The 17,463-nt window shown below is 35.6% G+C and overlaps 1 protein-coding gene across 1 annotated transcript in view; it reads left to right on the top strand.

The window, feature by feature from the left end:
* Nucleotides 1-17,463, top strand: part of LOC138712642 (catalase-like) — a 95,021-nt gene that overhangs the window by 10,980 nt on the left and 66,578 nt on the right. The window contains exons 3-5 of the mRNA XM_069844610.1: nt 10,868-10,941; nt 14,663-14,837; nt 16,292-16,430. Of these exons, the coding sequence (XP_069700711.1) occupies nt 10,868-10,941; nt 14,663-14,837; nt 16,292-16,430 (388 nt within the window). The remainder of the gene's footprint in view (nt 1-10,867; nt 10,942-14,662; nt 14,838-16,291; nt 16,431-17,463) is intronic.

Here is a 17,463-nt window from a genome sequence, read left to right as displayed (position 1 = left end):
TTATTATTATTATTATTATTATTATTATTATTACTATTATAGTTACGAATAAGCCCATTTACCACTAAGGAAAGTACTTAGAGGCGTTTCTTTGCCCAAAGTTCTCTCATTTTTTGGCCGCGGGGTTCTTTTTTCTCTTTAGTCCACCTTGTTCCAGTCTTTTTCGTCGATTTTATCTCCTTTGTCAACTTGCCATTTTATGAACTTTGACTCCAAAGATCTCTCTGTTTAAGATGTCTTCTTGTGTGATTTCTGCATTTTTAAGTTATTTTTTATTTCAGCAATTCATTTTATAGTATCTGTTTGTGGTTTACTCCTGTTTTCATAAAATTCAACTACTCGTATTTGTTTTGTGACGTTGTCGGGGTTCATTCTTTTGATATGTCCTAAAATTTTAACCTATTTTTTTTCTAATGTCACTATGAATGTAGGTGTTTATTTTTCTTGTTTATTTTTCAGTCCGTATTGTTCACCTATGACTTTTGGGCCTAAAATTTTCCTTAAGATTTTGCATTCTTTTTTTCTCAATGTTTTCGACATCTGCTTTTCTATTCAAAATTAACGTTTCAAGAGAAATTCTGGTTTAATGACGTGTTTATAATGTCTTAATTTTGTATGTTTGGATATGCACTTTTTATTGTAAATATTTTCAGTGAGCCAAAATGCTGTCTCCATTTTTTGGCATTTAATTTCGTTCGCTTTTGTTTCAATTCCATTTTCCTAATCATTTCGCCAAGGTATTTACATTGTGGGATTCGTTTAATTTTACCATATTGATTTTACTTTGGTGCTTCCAGGTAACGTATTCTGTTTTTTTAAGGATATCTGGAGACCGATTTTCTCCACGATTCCTTTTTTTGGCGTTTTCGTTTGTTTTTTTTTCTTTTAACAGTACAATCTGTTTTTCAGCTGTTATGACGTCATGGGGTAAAATTGCTAAGTCGTCTGCAAATGCTAGGCAATCTGTCTTTAATTTTCCTCTGCCTAATGTGATTGGTTGATTAATTTTGAGGATTGTTTTTTGTTTATGCCACTCTTGTATTAATTTTTCAAGTATATTGTTGAAAAGTAATGGAGAGAGTCCATTTTCTTGCCTTACTCCTGCTTTTACTTTGAAAGGTTCTGAAATTTCTCACATAAACTTAACTTTAGACTTTGTATTTTTGTGAGTGTCTCTTTTATAATTGCAAGAGTTTTGCGGTGTAATTCAACAATTATTATTATTATTATTATTATTATTATTATTATTATTATTATTATTATTATTATTATTATTACAGTATTATTATTACTTGTGAGATTTATTTATTTTAACTTATAACTCGTGTTTGAGCCCATCCAATATTTTTCAAAAGTTGGCGCCCCTGAATACGTTATTTTAGATGATAATACTGATCTGCATTTTGAAATTTTGTTGCGTTTTTGCATCTGATATGCGACTCTTAACGGTTTTTTGTGCTGAATTTGAAAATAATCTTCAATTTCTTCAAGTACATCAGATTTTCATACAAATCATACAAATGTGAATAAACGCTAATAAATGAATTATTACCTAGAAATGAAGTTATAGGTTTGTGAAAAGTTATGATCATTATTTTCAACAGGTATTTTGTGGGATAAAACTGAACTCAATTTGCTATTAATCATTAACGATCACATTCATAAACTTACCTCAATATTGTACTTCAAATTTCCTCGTTGTTGATCTCTTCGAATTTTGTTGAGAGCAGTTCCTTTTCAACAACTAGCAATCAGCCACCATGTTACCACTACAGTTCCCTTGCTACCTTATTTATTTTTTATATCATGGTGAAATCTTTCTTCTTGTTCCTCTTTAAATCTCCTAAATTATCAAGAAAATAATTTAGATGGAAATGACGGAAAATATACTTTGACACTCATGTTGCAACCAATCTGTTTGAAACTTCGTAGCATCACTTTCGCTATGTTAACATAACTTGAGTATTTTCTACTTCCAAGGAAATTAAAAACAACGTTTCTGAACGCGTTTCAGGCGCCCTTTTCATTTCCTCTCACAGTGTTCTCCAACTAACTGTCCATATTCAATTTTCTTTAGAATGCATTACGTTCGTTTCCAATATGCATTTTTCCATTCTTCTAAAACACGTTGATTGATTAATTGATTGATTAATTAATTCATTCATTTCGTTCCATTCATTTAGTATTCTTCAAACCCAGCTTTCCCCAATCTTTCCCATTTTCTGCGTACCTCTTCGTTTCCCCTATGATCCATATACCTTAATATCGTTTATCATCTGATATCTTCTTCTATCTCGAACTCATCTCCCGTTCACCATTCCTTCCAGTGCATCCTTCAGTAGGCAATTTCTTCAAAGTCAGTGACCCAACCAATTCCTTCTCCTCTTCCTGATCAGTTTCAGCATCATTCTTTCTTCACCCACTCTTTCCAACACAGCTTCATTTCTTAATCTGTCTGTCCACTTCATACGTTCCATTCTTCTCGATATCCACATTTCAAATGCTTCTATTCGCTTCTCTTCATTTCGTCGTAATGTTCATGTTTCTGTCCCATACAATGTCACACTCCATACAAAGCACTTCATTAGTCTCTTCCTTAGTTATTTTTCTAGAGGTCCGCAGAAGATGATTCTTTTCCTATTAAAAGCTTGCTTTGCCATTGCTATCCTCCTTTTGACTTCCTGGCAGCAGCTCATGTTACTGCTTATAGTACACCCCAAGTATTTGAAGCTGGCCACTTGCTCTACCGCCTCATTTAGAATTCGTAAGTTTATCTTCTATATTTTTCTTCCTATGACCATGCTCTTCGTCTGATTGGCATTTACCTTCATTCCAAACTGCTCACAGTTGTCATTTTGCTTCAGTAGTATATCCTTTAGTATCATTTCTTCTTCTGCTAACAACGCCATATCATCAGCAAATCTGATGCACTTTATTCTTCTTCCTCTTACTATCACTCCTTCCATGTTCTGAAAACATTTCTTTACTAAATCCTTCAAGTAGATGTTAAACAGGGTAGGTAATAAAGGACATCCTTGACGTACTCCTCTTCCAATTTCACTTCCTTCTGACATTTTATCTCCTATCCCGACTTTGACTCGTTGTTTCATGTAAAGCTTACTGTTTCAACTGGATATAAAGAGATAATTTTTTATTCATTTCTTTGTACAGTCATGAAAGTGACAACTCTGTCCTTATTCATATCACATTTCCTTTAAGACAAAACTTAAGTACTGTGGCCTGTATGATTGAGAAAGTATGTCCCGCCTTGGTAGATCTAAAATCTGGCAACCCTGTTTGTATGATAATTTTCATTTTATAGGCCTACTAGCGGCTTGTGCAGCAAATGCTGCAAACTAAGTTCATTAGAAATTCAAATAATTTTTTTTTTTTCAGATTCATTTTCAATGAAGAATACCAGACATTTTGAAAGTTATTTGCTTCCATAACATACTCCGCCTGAATGTATTTTTATGCCAAATACTTTTCCTTGAAACTATCCGTCTTCAGTTCTTGTGTTTCAATGCGAAATCGCAGGACGATCAGCGAGTTTTTCATGTGAGAGTAATGCCGTAGCTATTTCAGATCATTGGGTATTGTAGGTGAAAGTTAAGAAAATGTAAGGTTTTTCATGCTTTGAACAAAAGACTTAGCATCTTGGTATAGCCGCTGCATGTTTCGTGAACTACCCTGAAATAGAGGGCAGAATCATTTTTTTCCCACTAAGAGATCTTGCTGAGGTGATCAAGAAACTACAAAATCTTGTAGGCCTCTTACTGTATTTTATCAGTAAGTAATAATACCTTTTGGACTTTTCTTAGGAATTGTAATTTTTGCGCTTCCTCCAGACAATACTCATCTACCAAATACTGCTGGATTAATTTGTCTAACAATGAATGTTATCCTTATATTTTCAGTAACACAGGCTGTTTTGAAGAATCTATTGCTGAGATGGAGAAAATGAGCGAATGATAGATGTCAGAATCGTAGAATCATGCGCCCTAAATAAAATTGTTCATCGTAAATGTTAGCAGTTTCATTGTTTCATTTGTTGCTGGTTGTGAGAAATAAACATACTCATCACAGTAACAAGAAGTGAAATGGCCTGCTATTTTCTTTACAACAAAATATGCTTGGTAGCGATCACAAATTTAATCGATTAAACCAATGAAATATGAAATTAATTTTGATGTAGTTTAAAGACGCAGCTAAAATAGGAAGCATGACTCAATTACTACCAAGAAAAATTAAAGAATCAGACATATAAATATCTATATCTCACCGCCATTAAATATACGGAAAAGAACCACACCACTTGATTCATAACTATAAAAGTATTTCATTTTTAATAACAATATTGTTACCTACGTTATTTTTATAATTTTCAGTAAAAAAAAGACACACACACACACACGCACGCACGCACGCACGCACGCACGCACACACACACACACACACACGTGTGTGTAAATTATTTTTATACGGTGTCAAAAAATTACACAGTTGAAGATCGACATATTGGCATTATGATGTGAAAGAATCTGAGCCATCAGATGTCAGCAATCCTGCGGGTCATGGCCTTCGTGTAATAGCCTATTGTTTATTGCAGTGCGTGTTTTATTTTATTTTGAAATACAATTAGTTCTCAAAACTAACGAAAGTTGGATTTTGGAAAATAGGAAAATGATGTAGAAAATTGATATTTCACTGAAAAGTACTATTTTTCTGAAAAACTGTGGGTTCTAAGCTTCAAAGTTAGGGGTCATTTATTAAAATCCGTTCAGCCGTTTTCCCGTAGCTTCCATTACCAGCTCAAATTATATATATATATATATATATATATATATATATATATATATGCTGCTTGTCTAAGTGGTTTAAAAGGAAACGAAAAGAGGATAATTTGTTGCCGAAAGGTACAGGGAATAGGCTCTACAGACTCCGATCCAAGACTTCGTAATTTCTCGCGTCAGTAGCTAGTAGAGAAGTATGTGTTCTCTCATTGACGATTGATTAACCCATGTTGCTTCTGACGAAGTGCTTCATTAACTCGGCTCTATTGTTCTGACGTGAGTATAATTGACCGGTGATAATTTCTCCCTGCGGCAGAACCTCATAATGGGTTCATCCTGCTGAAGTTTACCATAAACATAAAATATTCTATTGAAGCAACGGGCTTTCTGGCGTGTTTACTGTTGCTACTCCTGGAGGCAGTCTGTGGATCGTTATAGATAGAGAATCCATTTTTTTTCAAGTACAGTCCAGAAAACTATCACGGCGATAACGAATTAGTAGTGACGCAAACATTGTTAAGCACTGCTCTTTGTGCTGACCAGTCAGCTCGTGTCATACCCATTTTCGAGTCCGGAGTCAAAAAGTACTTTAGAACTTTCGTTTATAATGTAACTAGCTGAAAGCAACCGCAGTTGCACGGGTTTTCCTTTCTACTTCTACAGGGACATCATTTTATTTTTACTTCAATTTTTATTGTACCTCAGTTTTTGAATGTACTTCATTCCCACCCCTTCTACTAGTAAACTTCCAACCGTTCACGACACAGAGCCGAGGGCGCGTAAGCAGTACCGAGTGAGTACAGTACGTTCCAGAAATATGTTCGCGTTTTTCAGTGACGAAAGAGCTTTCAATATTGAATAATTTTTTCGCACAGGTACTGTCGTCCGTTTGCCTACGTCGCATCCCGGTTTTCCCCACCTGCTTCTGTTCGCTCCTCTGTAAAATCTAGTAGCTTAGCTCTTTTCTGAAAACATTAATTTCTGTTATGAATTGGACGTCTACGTAATATTACACAAGTCGTTTAAAATAACTTAAATAAAAGGACCTCGTTAAGTAATTAACTGTCACGTGATTCCAACCCCCTTTCTACGACCCTGCGACAAAACCACTTGAACGGACAGTAGATAGCATTTCTGAGTAATTTTATCTTTTCGGATCGGGCAGAAGTGAAGATTGAATTTACAATACGTAAGGTACTCTTTTATAGAGTAGGTACAGAATTATTTCAACACGAGTCACTCGTACGAAGGACGAAACTGGTTATTGGAATTAGGTACAATAGTCTATAGTGTGATAATATGCACAAAAGAACTGAACCCTGTATCTAAATGAACGGCCACCATTTTCAAAAATGTGTTTAATATCCATATTATGATTATTTTCAATTTAACTTCATTCTCTATATTGTACGCTGTAACAGTACAATATACAATGCATAATTAATACGTCCGAATGGATAGCTCAATTCGTGAGTAAAAACTCAAAGTGTTAATACTGTACTGTATTTTGATTAAACAAATACCTAATGAAAATTATCAGACTCAAATTGCGATATTTCCTAGTTTACATAAATGGATGAACTACTTTTCTTCCCTCCTATACCTACTCCAATCGTGGAAGGGGTAGCAAACGGTGTTTCCTGTTTCAATCGTTAATAGAAAGGTATAGCCAGATTAATATTAAAAATGTTAGTAAAAATAAAATGATGTCCCTATATTTTTAATTAAACTGGTTATTACATTTTCGGAAATCTCGGAAACCTAAGTATAGACAACCAAAACGAATTGTCTTTACTAAACTGAGATGAATCATTACTTAACGTCACTTACATGAATTGATAAACTCCTTAGTGAAATGTCTGCCAGCGTTAACTCAATTTAAAACAGTTGTAACTCAGGCACTGAAAAGAAAACAAATCATCATGTGCCCGACGTTGAACGGGTTTTTTTAATTTTATATATTAGGCCTATTTGTTTTTATTTATTTATTCTGGTGTAGTTGAGGCCATTAGGCCTTCTCTTCCATAACGCCAGAAATAAAAATAAAATAATACAAAAATCAAACTATGAACAAAGGAAATCCCCACGAATATATAATTCCTTTTCCTCTCTCTGATCAGTTTCAGCATCGAATCAATATGTACATATATAATTTAATTTATATTGGAAGATTTTTTACCCCTTGACCGCTCTACACCCACTTATATCATACCCAGTTTTCTTTTTAAATATGACTTGGGAAACTATATCTCACAAATTCAGAACATATTATATTAATTCTTATTTTATACACAGAATACAGATACAATATAAACTTGCAATAAGTCATTTTTTAACATAAAGACTAATATTCTGGGAGACGTATAGACTTAACGGTATTTTAGAAATTAAGAGATTGTTATTTCCACATTACATACAGTAACATATACTACATTTGAAATGTGGTTATACAGATACGGTCTTACTAATAAAAACTCTATATACAGACGTTTAACTGTTTATACAATGAGTAGCTCGTTTATAAGTCGTGTGTAAATTCCTTACTAATAATCACTACATACGTTGTGTATAACAGTATAACTGTTACACAGCTACGTCATAGTTTCGTCATTACTTCTTTAGAAAAGGTAATAGAATATCTGAGGTTCTCTATTGCATCCGGTAGAGCTCTAGTGTGGCGTTAAATATCGATAGTACAACTGGCTCTAATCGATTACTGCACTACATTTTGGTCAAAGAGTACAAGCTACAGCAATATTATTCTAATAATTCTACGATCTTTGGTTTGTTCTGCGGTTGCAAGGTAACCATCATCATTATAAAAGGATAGTCGATACGAACAGCTGTTAGAGGGGTGGCCATTTTTTCTCTATATACAACGCTTAAACAAGGGGTTTCGTGTATATAACCACTGCAAAGCAATTCCCATTGTATAGTTACAGCCTGTTTATACGTCCATAGCTTATTCACGGTTTATTAGTAACGTTTTCTGTCTCAACTCTGCATAAGTCTCGTATAAAAACTATACATGGTTTATTAGTAAGACTGATAGAATTTCGCAGTAACATATTTTCGGACGTGAAGAACAATATTTTGAGAGGCGTATATTTTAGAATTAATGTAGTGTTATTTTCAGTCGCCTTACGTACATTCACATTAGCAACATGACAGAAATTTCATTGAGTTGCTTTTTGATATGTGTATTTTTTTCCACTCCTTTGTACAAAATATAGTCGAGGATGAAAAAAACAAGTAGTTTTCGAGTCAATGTATACAACTTAGAGCTACTGTCGTTGAGATTCATTTTAATATGGCCATTGCAAATGTTAGTCGCACTGAAAGTGCAGTTGCTTAAAATGAATGGGTATCATAGCAATACGTGAGATAAAAACATCTTGTCCTTTCGTTTTTCCAGTGAATATTGCCACTCCTATTACGTTTCGCACGAGTTCTTCACACCAATTCTTGTTGGTGCATAATTTTTTGGGTCAATATTTCGCAATAGTACTTCTAGTTATTCAATATTAAGTAAATTATGTAGTAGCAATCCTTGTAGTTTGAAAGAATTCAGCTAGATAAAACACAGTCCGGAAGGTTGTATGGGACACCGAAACAAACACTTTTCTCTAATGTCATATTGTGCTGTAAGGTAGTATTTCGCATCGAGGAATTGAGACATTCCTTGGCCAACACGATTCTCCGATTTAAGTACATGTGATTTATTTTTATGGGGCACAGTATCTCAAAAGTAAAGTATACGCAAACAAATCGCGAAGTATTGAACAACTAAAGACAGCAATTCGTGAAGAAATTTCACACGTCACAGTCGAAATGTTGCAAAGTGTATTGAGAAACTTCAAAGAGCGATTACAAGAACGTATGCACGTTGGTGGAGGGCATTTTAAGGATGCCATTTTCAAGAAGTAGCCTAACGGATACATGCAAGTGGCATAATATATTATATATTTCGAAATTTTCATATAAATTAACTTAATACAATATCTAAAGTTTCATTTCACTATTTAAAAATCTTCCGTTTATTTATCCCGGCCTATATACTACATTTCACACACCACACACCGAACTGACGTCTGATTTGCGTTAATATCAATGGTGTTACAAGCCCGAACACACAATTTCCACTTTTATGCACTATTACGAATATGGGCTAATTCATAATATTACTTTATTTACATAGCTAACGAAACTATGAACAAATCATATTAATTTGTTCTTAATTATGTTTCCCTGGTGTATTACATAAAACGCTGAAGTGCTCCTTGCACAAAAATATGTTGAATATTAAATGCATTTTCATTTGTTTTTATTTACGTAAAATAATGTTGCAGAATGTGGCCAACACAAAAAATATCTCCGTAAACAATCCACGCTGCATTCATATTGATTTCCAGTGATTTATTAAAGAATATATTCAAGAATATTTAGAAATATGTTAAAGGCATTATATTTGCACAAAATACGGATGTTCCATGGACCATATGTTCGTCGTCTCAAAGATGTTGCATTGCTAATCATCCGACATGGGGTGTTGTGCACTAAACGGAACTGTTACAAAGCAAGGTATCTGGAGCGGAGTTTTGAGCTAATAGTTCTTACAGCGATCGCATGTGTCTCTGTAGCATACCTGCACAAACAGCGCTCAACGAGCGCGCGCGCTCTTTCTGAGCGGGAGAGCGGTGTTTACCGCTCGCCGAAACAGAGAGGAAGATACATAAGAATGACATAGACTTGCTATAGGTAGAGGAGAACGAAACGACCACTCAGTTATCTAGTGGAGTGCAGTGTGTAGGCCTATTCTCAGTAACTGTTTCACGTTGCTTACCTACTGCTACAGTACAGTATGGAGGAATCTAAAAGACGGAACATAACACTTAACGATTTACAGCTCGAACTTATTGATCTTCAATGTGACCTAAGGGCTAAAGATCGTTTGAATAATAGTATTAGCCTGGTTGAGTTTTACAAGACTAAACATTAGCAATAATATCCACAATAATATCCACGACTAAACAGGCTGACTGTGATTTTTTTAAAATTATTTTAGTGGGTTATTTTACGACGCTTTATCAACATCTTAGGTTATTTTGGGTCTGAATGAGATGAAGGTGATAATGCCGGTGAAATGAGTCCGGAGTCAAACACCGAAAGTTACCCAGCATTTGCTCATATTGGGTTGAGGGAAAACCCCGGAAAAACCTCAACCAGGTAACTTGCCCCGACCGGGAATCGAACCCGGGCCACCTGGTTTCGCGGCTAGACGCGGTGTGGACGCCTGTGGAAATGATTGCTATGTTTGGCTCAACATTTATATTTGCGAGCAACTGTTTTCTATAATCAACTTTAATAAACGCAGACATCGAACATCTGTAACTGTGTTTAATTACGATAAGTAGGCTACTGTTCCTTTCAGCTGCCAACAGTATAAAACCTCGTTTTGATGTACTGATAAATAAAAATATAACAAAATTATATTGTACATATAAGTAGGTATAGAATTTTTATTATTTCTGTAAAATAAATATTTATTAATTAATAATAGTCCAAGATAGTTTTGCAAACACTGAACGGGAATTCATTTCATAAACACTCGTAACAGTACTTCCTTTTGTGTATATTTTGTACGAGATCACCCCTTCTTCTAGTCCACCCTTATACAGAGCGCAGCTAATATCTGCATTCCGCTCATGAGCTGTGAGCCGGCTCGGAGAGCGCAAACCTTGTGCAGGCCTGCTCTAAAGTGATGTCTTTCATATCTGAGTTTTTGTTTTCAGCAATGAAAATACATTTTATTCTCCCGTGTGTGGTGTGGGGATATGGAGGTTTAACCAAAATTATAATTTTAAATAGAAATAGAAGAGTTATGCTATCTATTTGTATTTATAATATGTGAATGTAGACTTTTTCGAGATTGAAATACTTTCTTTGTACTCCATGCATTTCTGAATGTAGTAAGGATAATGAAAATTGACACTGAGAGATCTCGAGAAATAAATGTCATGATATTTTATTTAACGTTCACAGGAGCTGCTAACATTATTTTTGGCTTCTTACAGAACAATTATCTTGTAGTTACGATCTTCGAGATCCATCCTCACTACAGCTGACTGAATTCTCAAAAATACATGGGGTATGTACATGAAAAATGTGTCCTATTTTCAATAATTAATTTGGCATACAATACTCTTAGATTTATAACAGGTATTTCACTTTAAATTTCTCAAACTCTGTATCAGTGTAATGTCGAGTTGAGCAATTATATGTACATTAAGGTCACGTTATGCTCGATTCAGTTGATCTACATGCTAAATGGTGCGGATAAATTTAGTGATTTGAACTTTCTTCACTAATTGATGTGGAATAGCCAATGTACTTAAGTGTAATTAATTTGCAATATATACGAGTAAACATAATATCGGGTATTAATAATTTTACACAGAAAACAAGACCGCAACAGGCCACTCGGCCTAATACTTGTCAGTATTATGATGATGATAATGATAATGGTGATATTGAATAATTTTACATTATGCCTGAAATCGAACACAAAATTTGATTATACAGAGTGAAAGTGAAATAGGCTTGCAGATTTCGAGAGCCAATAACTCTTGTTGTATGTAACATTTCCTTCTAATATCATATTGATGGAAAGTTCATACTTTTTTTTAGTAAAAAGATGTTTTTTCCAAATGTTTGACAATCTCTTATTCGTTAACTATTCCGAGTAGTATTATTGTGATGTACTGAAGTAGGGGAACGTGGGGCAGGACGGGGTAGTTAATGTTTGAATGTTTTTATTTGGTATCAAATAATGTAAATGTATGGGTTTTATGACATATATGCTTTTATTACACTGTAAACAAGTAAAAAAATATGCGCTTCGAGTGAAATCTGGTCATTATAACCTTAAAATAAATTAGTTTTTCGAAATGTGTGTTTTGCCTCGTTCTGCCCCACGTATGGGGCAAAATGGGGTATCTATTTTTTTTAATAATTAAGTGGCAAAAGTGACAAAAATTATATACTGAAAGTGTGAATACTACAAAATTTACAAGTTTACTTGAGAAAAAGTCATTTGCAAAATATGCAAATGTGCGTGGCATCCTCGTCTTCACTGCAACTATTGTGAGCCCATTTCAGACATGATACGCATCTAATCCAACCTTCTTCTGACAAACAACAGAGCGAACAACCCATTACAGGAGGTGAAATTTAATTAAAAATGACGTGGGGCAGGACGGGGTACTGTCCTGTTACGCCCCACCCCGTTTTGCCCCACAGTCACAATTTCTAAGTTGTGAGGTATTGGCAGGAAAAATAACGCACGAAATTTAGGAAAGTTTCGGAATTAAAAGCCAGGTAAGCATTCTATAATATGACATTAAAATAGATTATCTAAATAAATCTCATTTCTACTTACGTGTGACAAGAGAACACTTTAAAGTTGCAAATGAATGATACAATATGATGCAGCAACCGAATAGCATACAACAGATGCAAGGAATGGCAGTAAGTGTTGTGTGATGATATATTTACATGAGTTGAAGTTCTAAAAAAAAAAAATTCGGTAGATTGCACTACTTGTTGGGAAGATAGAGGCTATACCCCGTCCCCCCTTCCCCGTCCCCCCTTCCCCGTCCTGCCCCATATTCCCCTACATATGATATTTCCGTGCAGGAATTTGCGTTACCATATGATGAAAGATGGGTGGAGCGGAGAAAAATTCTCTCCAGCACCAGGACTCGAACCCGGATTTTCAGCTCTCTGTGCTGACACTTTATGCATTAAGCCACACCGGATTCCAGTTCTGATGCCGGATTGAATCCCCTCAGTTTAAGTTCCATCGTCTTAAGGCTGGTTCACAATAAACCGGAAACAAGAATCGGAACGAAAACGAAAACGGTAAAATTGTTGAAATGTGTACATTTAAATGTGACATTCAGAATTAACGAAAAGGTTGCCGGAGCCCGGGATCGGGAACGGAAAGTTGGCCAAGTTTCAGCTTTGGAGTTCACGTTTCCGATCACAGCCCACTAGATTCATTCTATTGCCATCTAAAAGCTACTTTGTCGTCGTATATTTTGTAGCAAGAAGACCGTGACATAACCTATGCATTATTTTGTTCTGTGCTGTGCATCATGGAGCAAGTTTTATTTGATGAGATTCTAACATTGAGTGTTGAGGAAAATCCTCACGTTTACGATAAGCGGCGCGCCTCGTATAAATGAAGGAGAATACGTGGCTTTCAATAGCTGCATCTTTGGACACCGATCGTAAGTGAATCATATTTTATTACTGTATTGGTTGTATTACACACTACATATTCATGCTTCAATTCAATAACTACTGTTGTGTTCATTTTTGTTCTGTTACAAATATTTCTTCTCTAATTATTTTACGTTATGGTAGACTTAAAATAGGTTGTGATAATAAAGATGCATGGGCATATTTATAGTACCGTACCTAATGAAATGTTTCAGTTGAAATTTCGAAGCTGGTTAACCTGTGTTTATGTTGGCTGCCTTGTACTCATGAGAGAACGCCATTGGTCAATTATACACAAATAACATCAGAATGCGTAATATCGACTTTACATATCGTTATTGACATGCATATCGATATGCATAGTCGTCTACGTTCTCGGTTTATTGTGGATAAAAAAAAATTCATATTCACGTCTCTGCTTCTCGTTTTCATTCTGGTTCTCGTTCCCGGTTCATTGTGAACCAGCCTTTAGTTTCCCTTTAGTGGCGCTCATTCCGTCGGATCTCGGCCACTTAGGGCCGATTGTATAAACCGTTTAATCTTAGATCAGAGGTTAAATTGATCCTCTAGCTGAACTTTGAATTTTGTGTTGTATAAAATGTAATCTGAGATTAATTTGTCTTAAACTAAAGTCAACTTTGACTGAAGAAATTTCTCCGATTAAGTTAAATGATCCAAGTTCAGTTATTTCTTTTCTGTTTGAAATATACGAGTGGCAGACTATGCAAAAAGAATAACCATTGTTATTAATATTAATAGATATGGTAGATACATTTATATACTTTTTTTTTAATTTCCTGCCTTAGTACACATACATTCTTATATTTTATAAGGCTTTATCGTGTTCAGCAGTATCAAATAACATAACCTATAATTATATTATGTTTATAACAACCATTAATTATTAATGGATATGATGGATACATTCATAAATTTTCAATTAACTGTATTATTAAACGAAAATTTTGTCGTTTTATGAAGCTTTATTATGTTTAGCAGTATCAAACACCATAACATAACGGTCAACCTTCTTCTTATTGTCCGCCATTATTTACAATGCACAAAACAAACCAGTATCTCCAACCGAGTGTACGGAAAGTCGCCAAAAAGTAGTTGGAAAGTCGCTAGATATCTCATTATCAACAAAGAAAGATAAAATTTTGTCACTATGGAGTGCTAAAAAGGTCGCTAAATCCCTATTTAAGCAATATAAAATGTAAAAGAAATTGTCGTTGAAAAAGAGTTAAAGTCGCTATATTGGCAACTCTGAGCAAACCTGTACAACATGGCTCGCGCATCACATATTTCACCTGTTTATGCGATGTTGCCAAAACCTTTTCACGTGAACTTGGATTGCATTTGAACCAAGGTAATTTGATCGCAGGAAAGTTTTATACAATAGAAGAAATGTCTGAACTCGGTTCACTTTCCGATCTTCAATCAAAGCTGATCTTTAGTCAGGGAGTTTTATACAATTGGGTCTTAGTCACTCGTAATGAGTGCACCTCTGCACATTGTGTGTTGGACATTGTGCCACTGTGAGACATCTGTGACACAGTGCATTGACGTATTGACTTCTTCTCCAGCCTGGGTCGATTACGGTGACATCCCCTTCTGGAAAACCGTTGGAGTCGCTTACAGCTAGTCTAACTGTTGGGCCTTACGGACCCACACTGTTTCAAGACATAGACCTGATCCAAGGACTGTCGCACGTTGCCAGGGAGAAGATACCTGAGAGACTTGTGCATGCCAAAGGAGCTGGTAAGCAAGAATGAAGCAACAGCAAAGTGCTGTGATTAGTATGTAAGAAATTTTCGGACAAATGTGTTCTTCCATTGTACACTCCTAAAGTTTATGCTTTAGACAACAGTCTGACATTTTGCCATACAATCTTAAAATAGTCTATGTAAAGATTATTTTTTCGTCCTACAGAATTCTCTGCTATGGTTCTTATTTGTATTAATTATGACGGAAAAAAAATTCTCTCCGGCGCCAGTGATCAAACCCAGGACCCCAGCACCGGATTGGCTGTTGATTGAGCCTCGACGTAGCTCAGTGGTAGAGTACTCAGTGCGTAGAACTGGGGGTACTGAATTCGATCCCCGGTGGCGGAGCGAAATTTTCTGTCATTAACGAATTAAAATACTGTATAAACGTTGGAGGTTACTTTATCGTCGTATATTACAAACTTTTATTCCCAACCGTCTTTCTGTCATCATTATCATCATCATCATCATCATCATTACCTATCTGCAATGAATGAGTCATTTAACGTGTTCTGCTTTCACTACAGTGGCCAAGTTAATAAACAATTGAGGACATAACATTCTAAATGCGCTAAGTACCAAAAACTACTTTCTGAGATATTGATGAAAAACACACTGCGAAATGCATGTTGAGATAATAAATTCAAGGGAAAAAATGTTGCGGGGCCGGGTATCTCTCCCGGGACCTTTGGCTTAGCGCACTAATGTCCTACCGACCGAGCTACCCAGAACTTCACTCGTCACCGTTTAATTTTTCCCTTTTTATCCACATAACTGGAGTAGGCTGACAAGACGCCAGAAACCCACATCGAGTGCAGACAAACTCTTTGTGGCTTGAAATTATGGTTTTCTTTTAACGTATCTACCTTGAATTTATTCAAATCTGCTTCACAGGGAGCTTTACCTGAGAGTTACATTTGCATAATATATACGTATATAGGTGGCCGTCTTTGTAACGAATACTGTTTTTAAAGCGAAATTTAACACATTTCTGTCAGCTTTTGCCAGAATATAATAGCAAACCCAGATTCCATGTACAATTTTCCATAAGAATAACTCTTAACTCCACTTTAGAAAAAAACTGAACTTCGCTGTGTTTGCAACTCATCTGAACTACGCACAAAAAAGAAAGTTGTCGGAGAATGCCTGAAGAAACAAAATAAAATGGCATCTTTGACGAAAGATTAACCCTTCTCCAGTCATATCGTTCCTATTGAATCTCTTCACTGATTAATCATCACAGTTATTTAACAATTGTTTTACGCTCATGGATAACTTGCAAACTTACACCGAAAATCGGGACAAAAGCTTATTTATTAAGAAAAAGTCGGGACAGGTCTTTCAAGGCTCAAAAACAGGCTAATTCCTATTAATCGGGACGTATGTTCACCCTATAGATCTATATGCAATGCATCAATGCGTCACAGTTTCAGACATATTCTGTTTCAGGCGCAGAAGGCTATTTCGAAGTGACAGAAAACGTCACACACTTGACCAAGGCGGCAGCGTTTAAACCGGGATCCAAGTGGCCAGTAGTCGTGAGATTTTCAACTGTGGCTGGCGGAGGTGACTCTGCGGACACTTTGAGGTACATTTACAGTCAAAATAACAATGATTTGCTACGATTTAAGTAGTAGAATTGTCAGTTTCAAATATAGAAAATCCACTTTCACTTCCAGAGGTGGAAATTATCTCAGTTCTATTGGAAATGGGTCCATATTCCTTGGATTGTGTTTTTACTCTGTTGTTTTACGCCGCAATACAATAAAAACTGTGTAAGTTGACCGTGTCTGGTTCCAGCCACATCTGGTCAACATACATAGATGGTCAACTTACAGAAATTATTATGTTATCTGTGATGGTTATCTATGTAATTAACACTTCAGAAATGTATACGTACGGGTAATTACGCAATGTACACGGAAATTAATGGCACTGGACTAAATTGTACAGTAGGCACAGTTGGACAAATAGGCCTAAATAATATACAGTATGTGCAGTAAGGTAAGTACAGTACAGTATTTTACTGTACAGTATTTTTATTCAGACTATGTACTGTACTTACAGTATAAGTTTACATAAGTGTTAAAACAAAATAAAAACTGATTGCCCTTTTGAACTACACCGGACAATACCTGTTCGCTGAAAGACGTCAGTAATATGCACTTGTTTACTGCTTACAATTTTAGAACGAAGCATATTCATTTCAATGTCCTTCTACAGCACTTCTATTGTTCACGTTACAATATTTAATCAATTCGTCTATGTGTTTTAGGGCTTCACTATGTGTTATGACTAGACAGTGGATGCGGGATGACTTATCGTTGAATGTAGGTGCACATTTACTATATGTTACAATTTTTTCATTCAGACCATTGGCTGAATAGGTTTTAAACGTAAACAGACGACGTCAACATGCTACTGTATCTCCGTACAGTCAAAATGAAAAGAAAAATGACGTACTGTAGCACATAGCTCGTGATCACTGATGCAATTACCAGCGTTGCAGTAAACGACGATACAGTCTCGTAAGTTGTCGAAGCTGAATCGTCTTCGCCTATCCTGCAGGATAACACAACTGCACACATTGCGTTGCAATGTTACTATGAACGGCCCGGGGT

This window comes from Periplaneta americana, chromosome 13 (assembly GCF_040183065.1).
Source record: "Periplaneta americana isolate PAMFEO1 chromosome 13, P.americana_PAMFEO1_priV1, whole genome shotgun sequence".
Taxonomy (NCBI): Eukaryota; Metazoa; Arthropoda; class Insecta; order Blattodea; family Blattidae; genus Periplaneta; species Periplaneta americana.
Note: the sequence above shows the minus strand (reverse complement) of the source record. Positions and strands in the feature narration are given on the sequence as shown.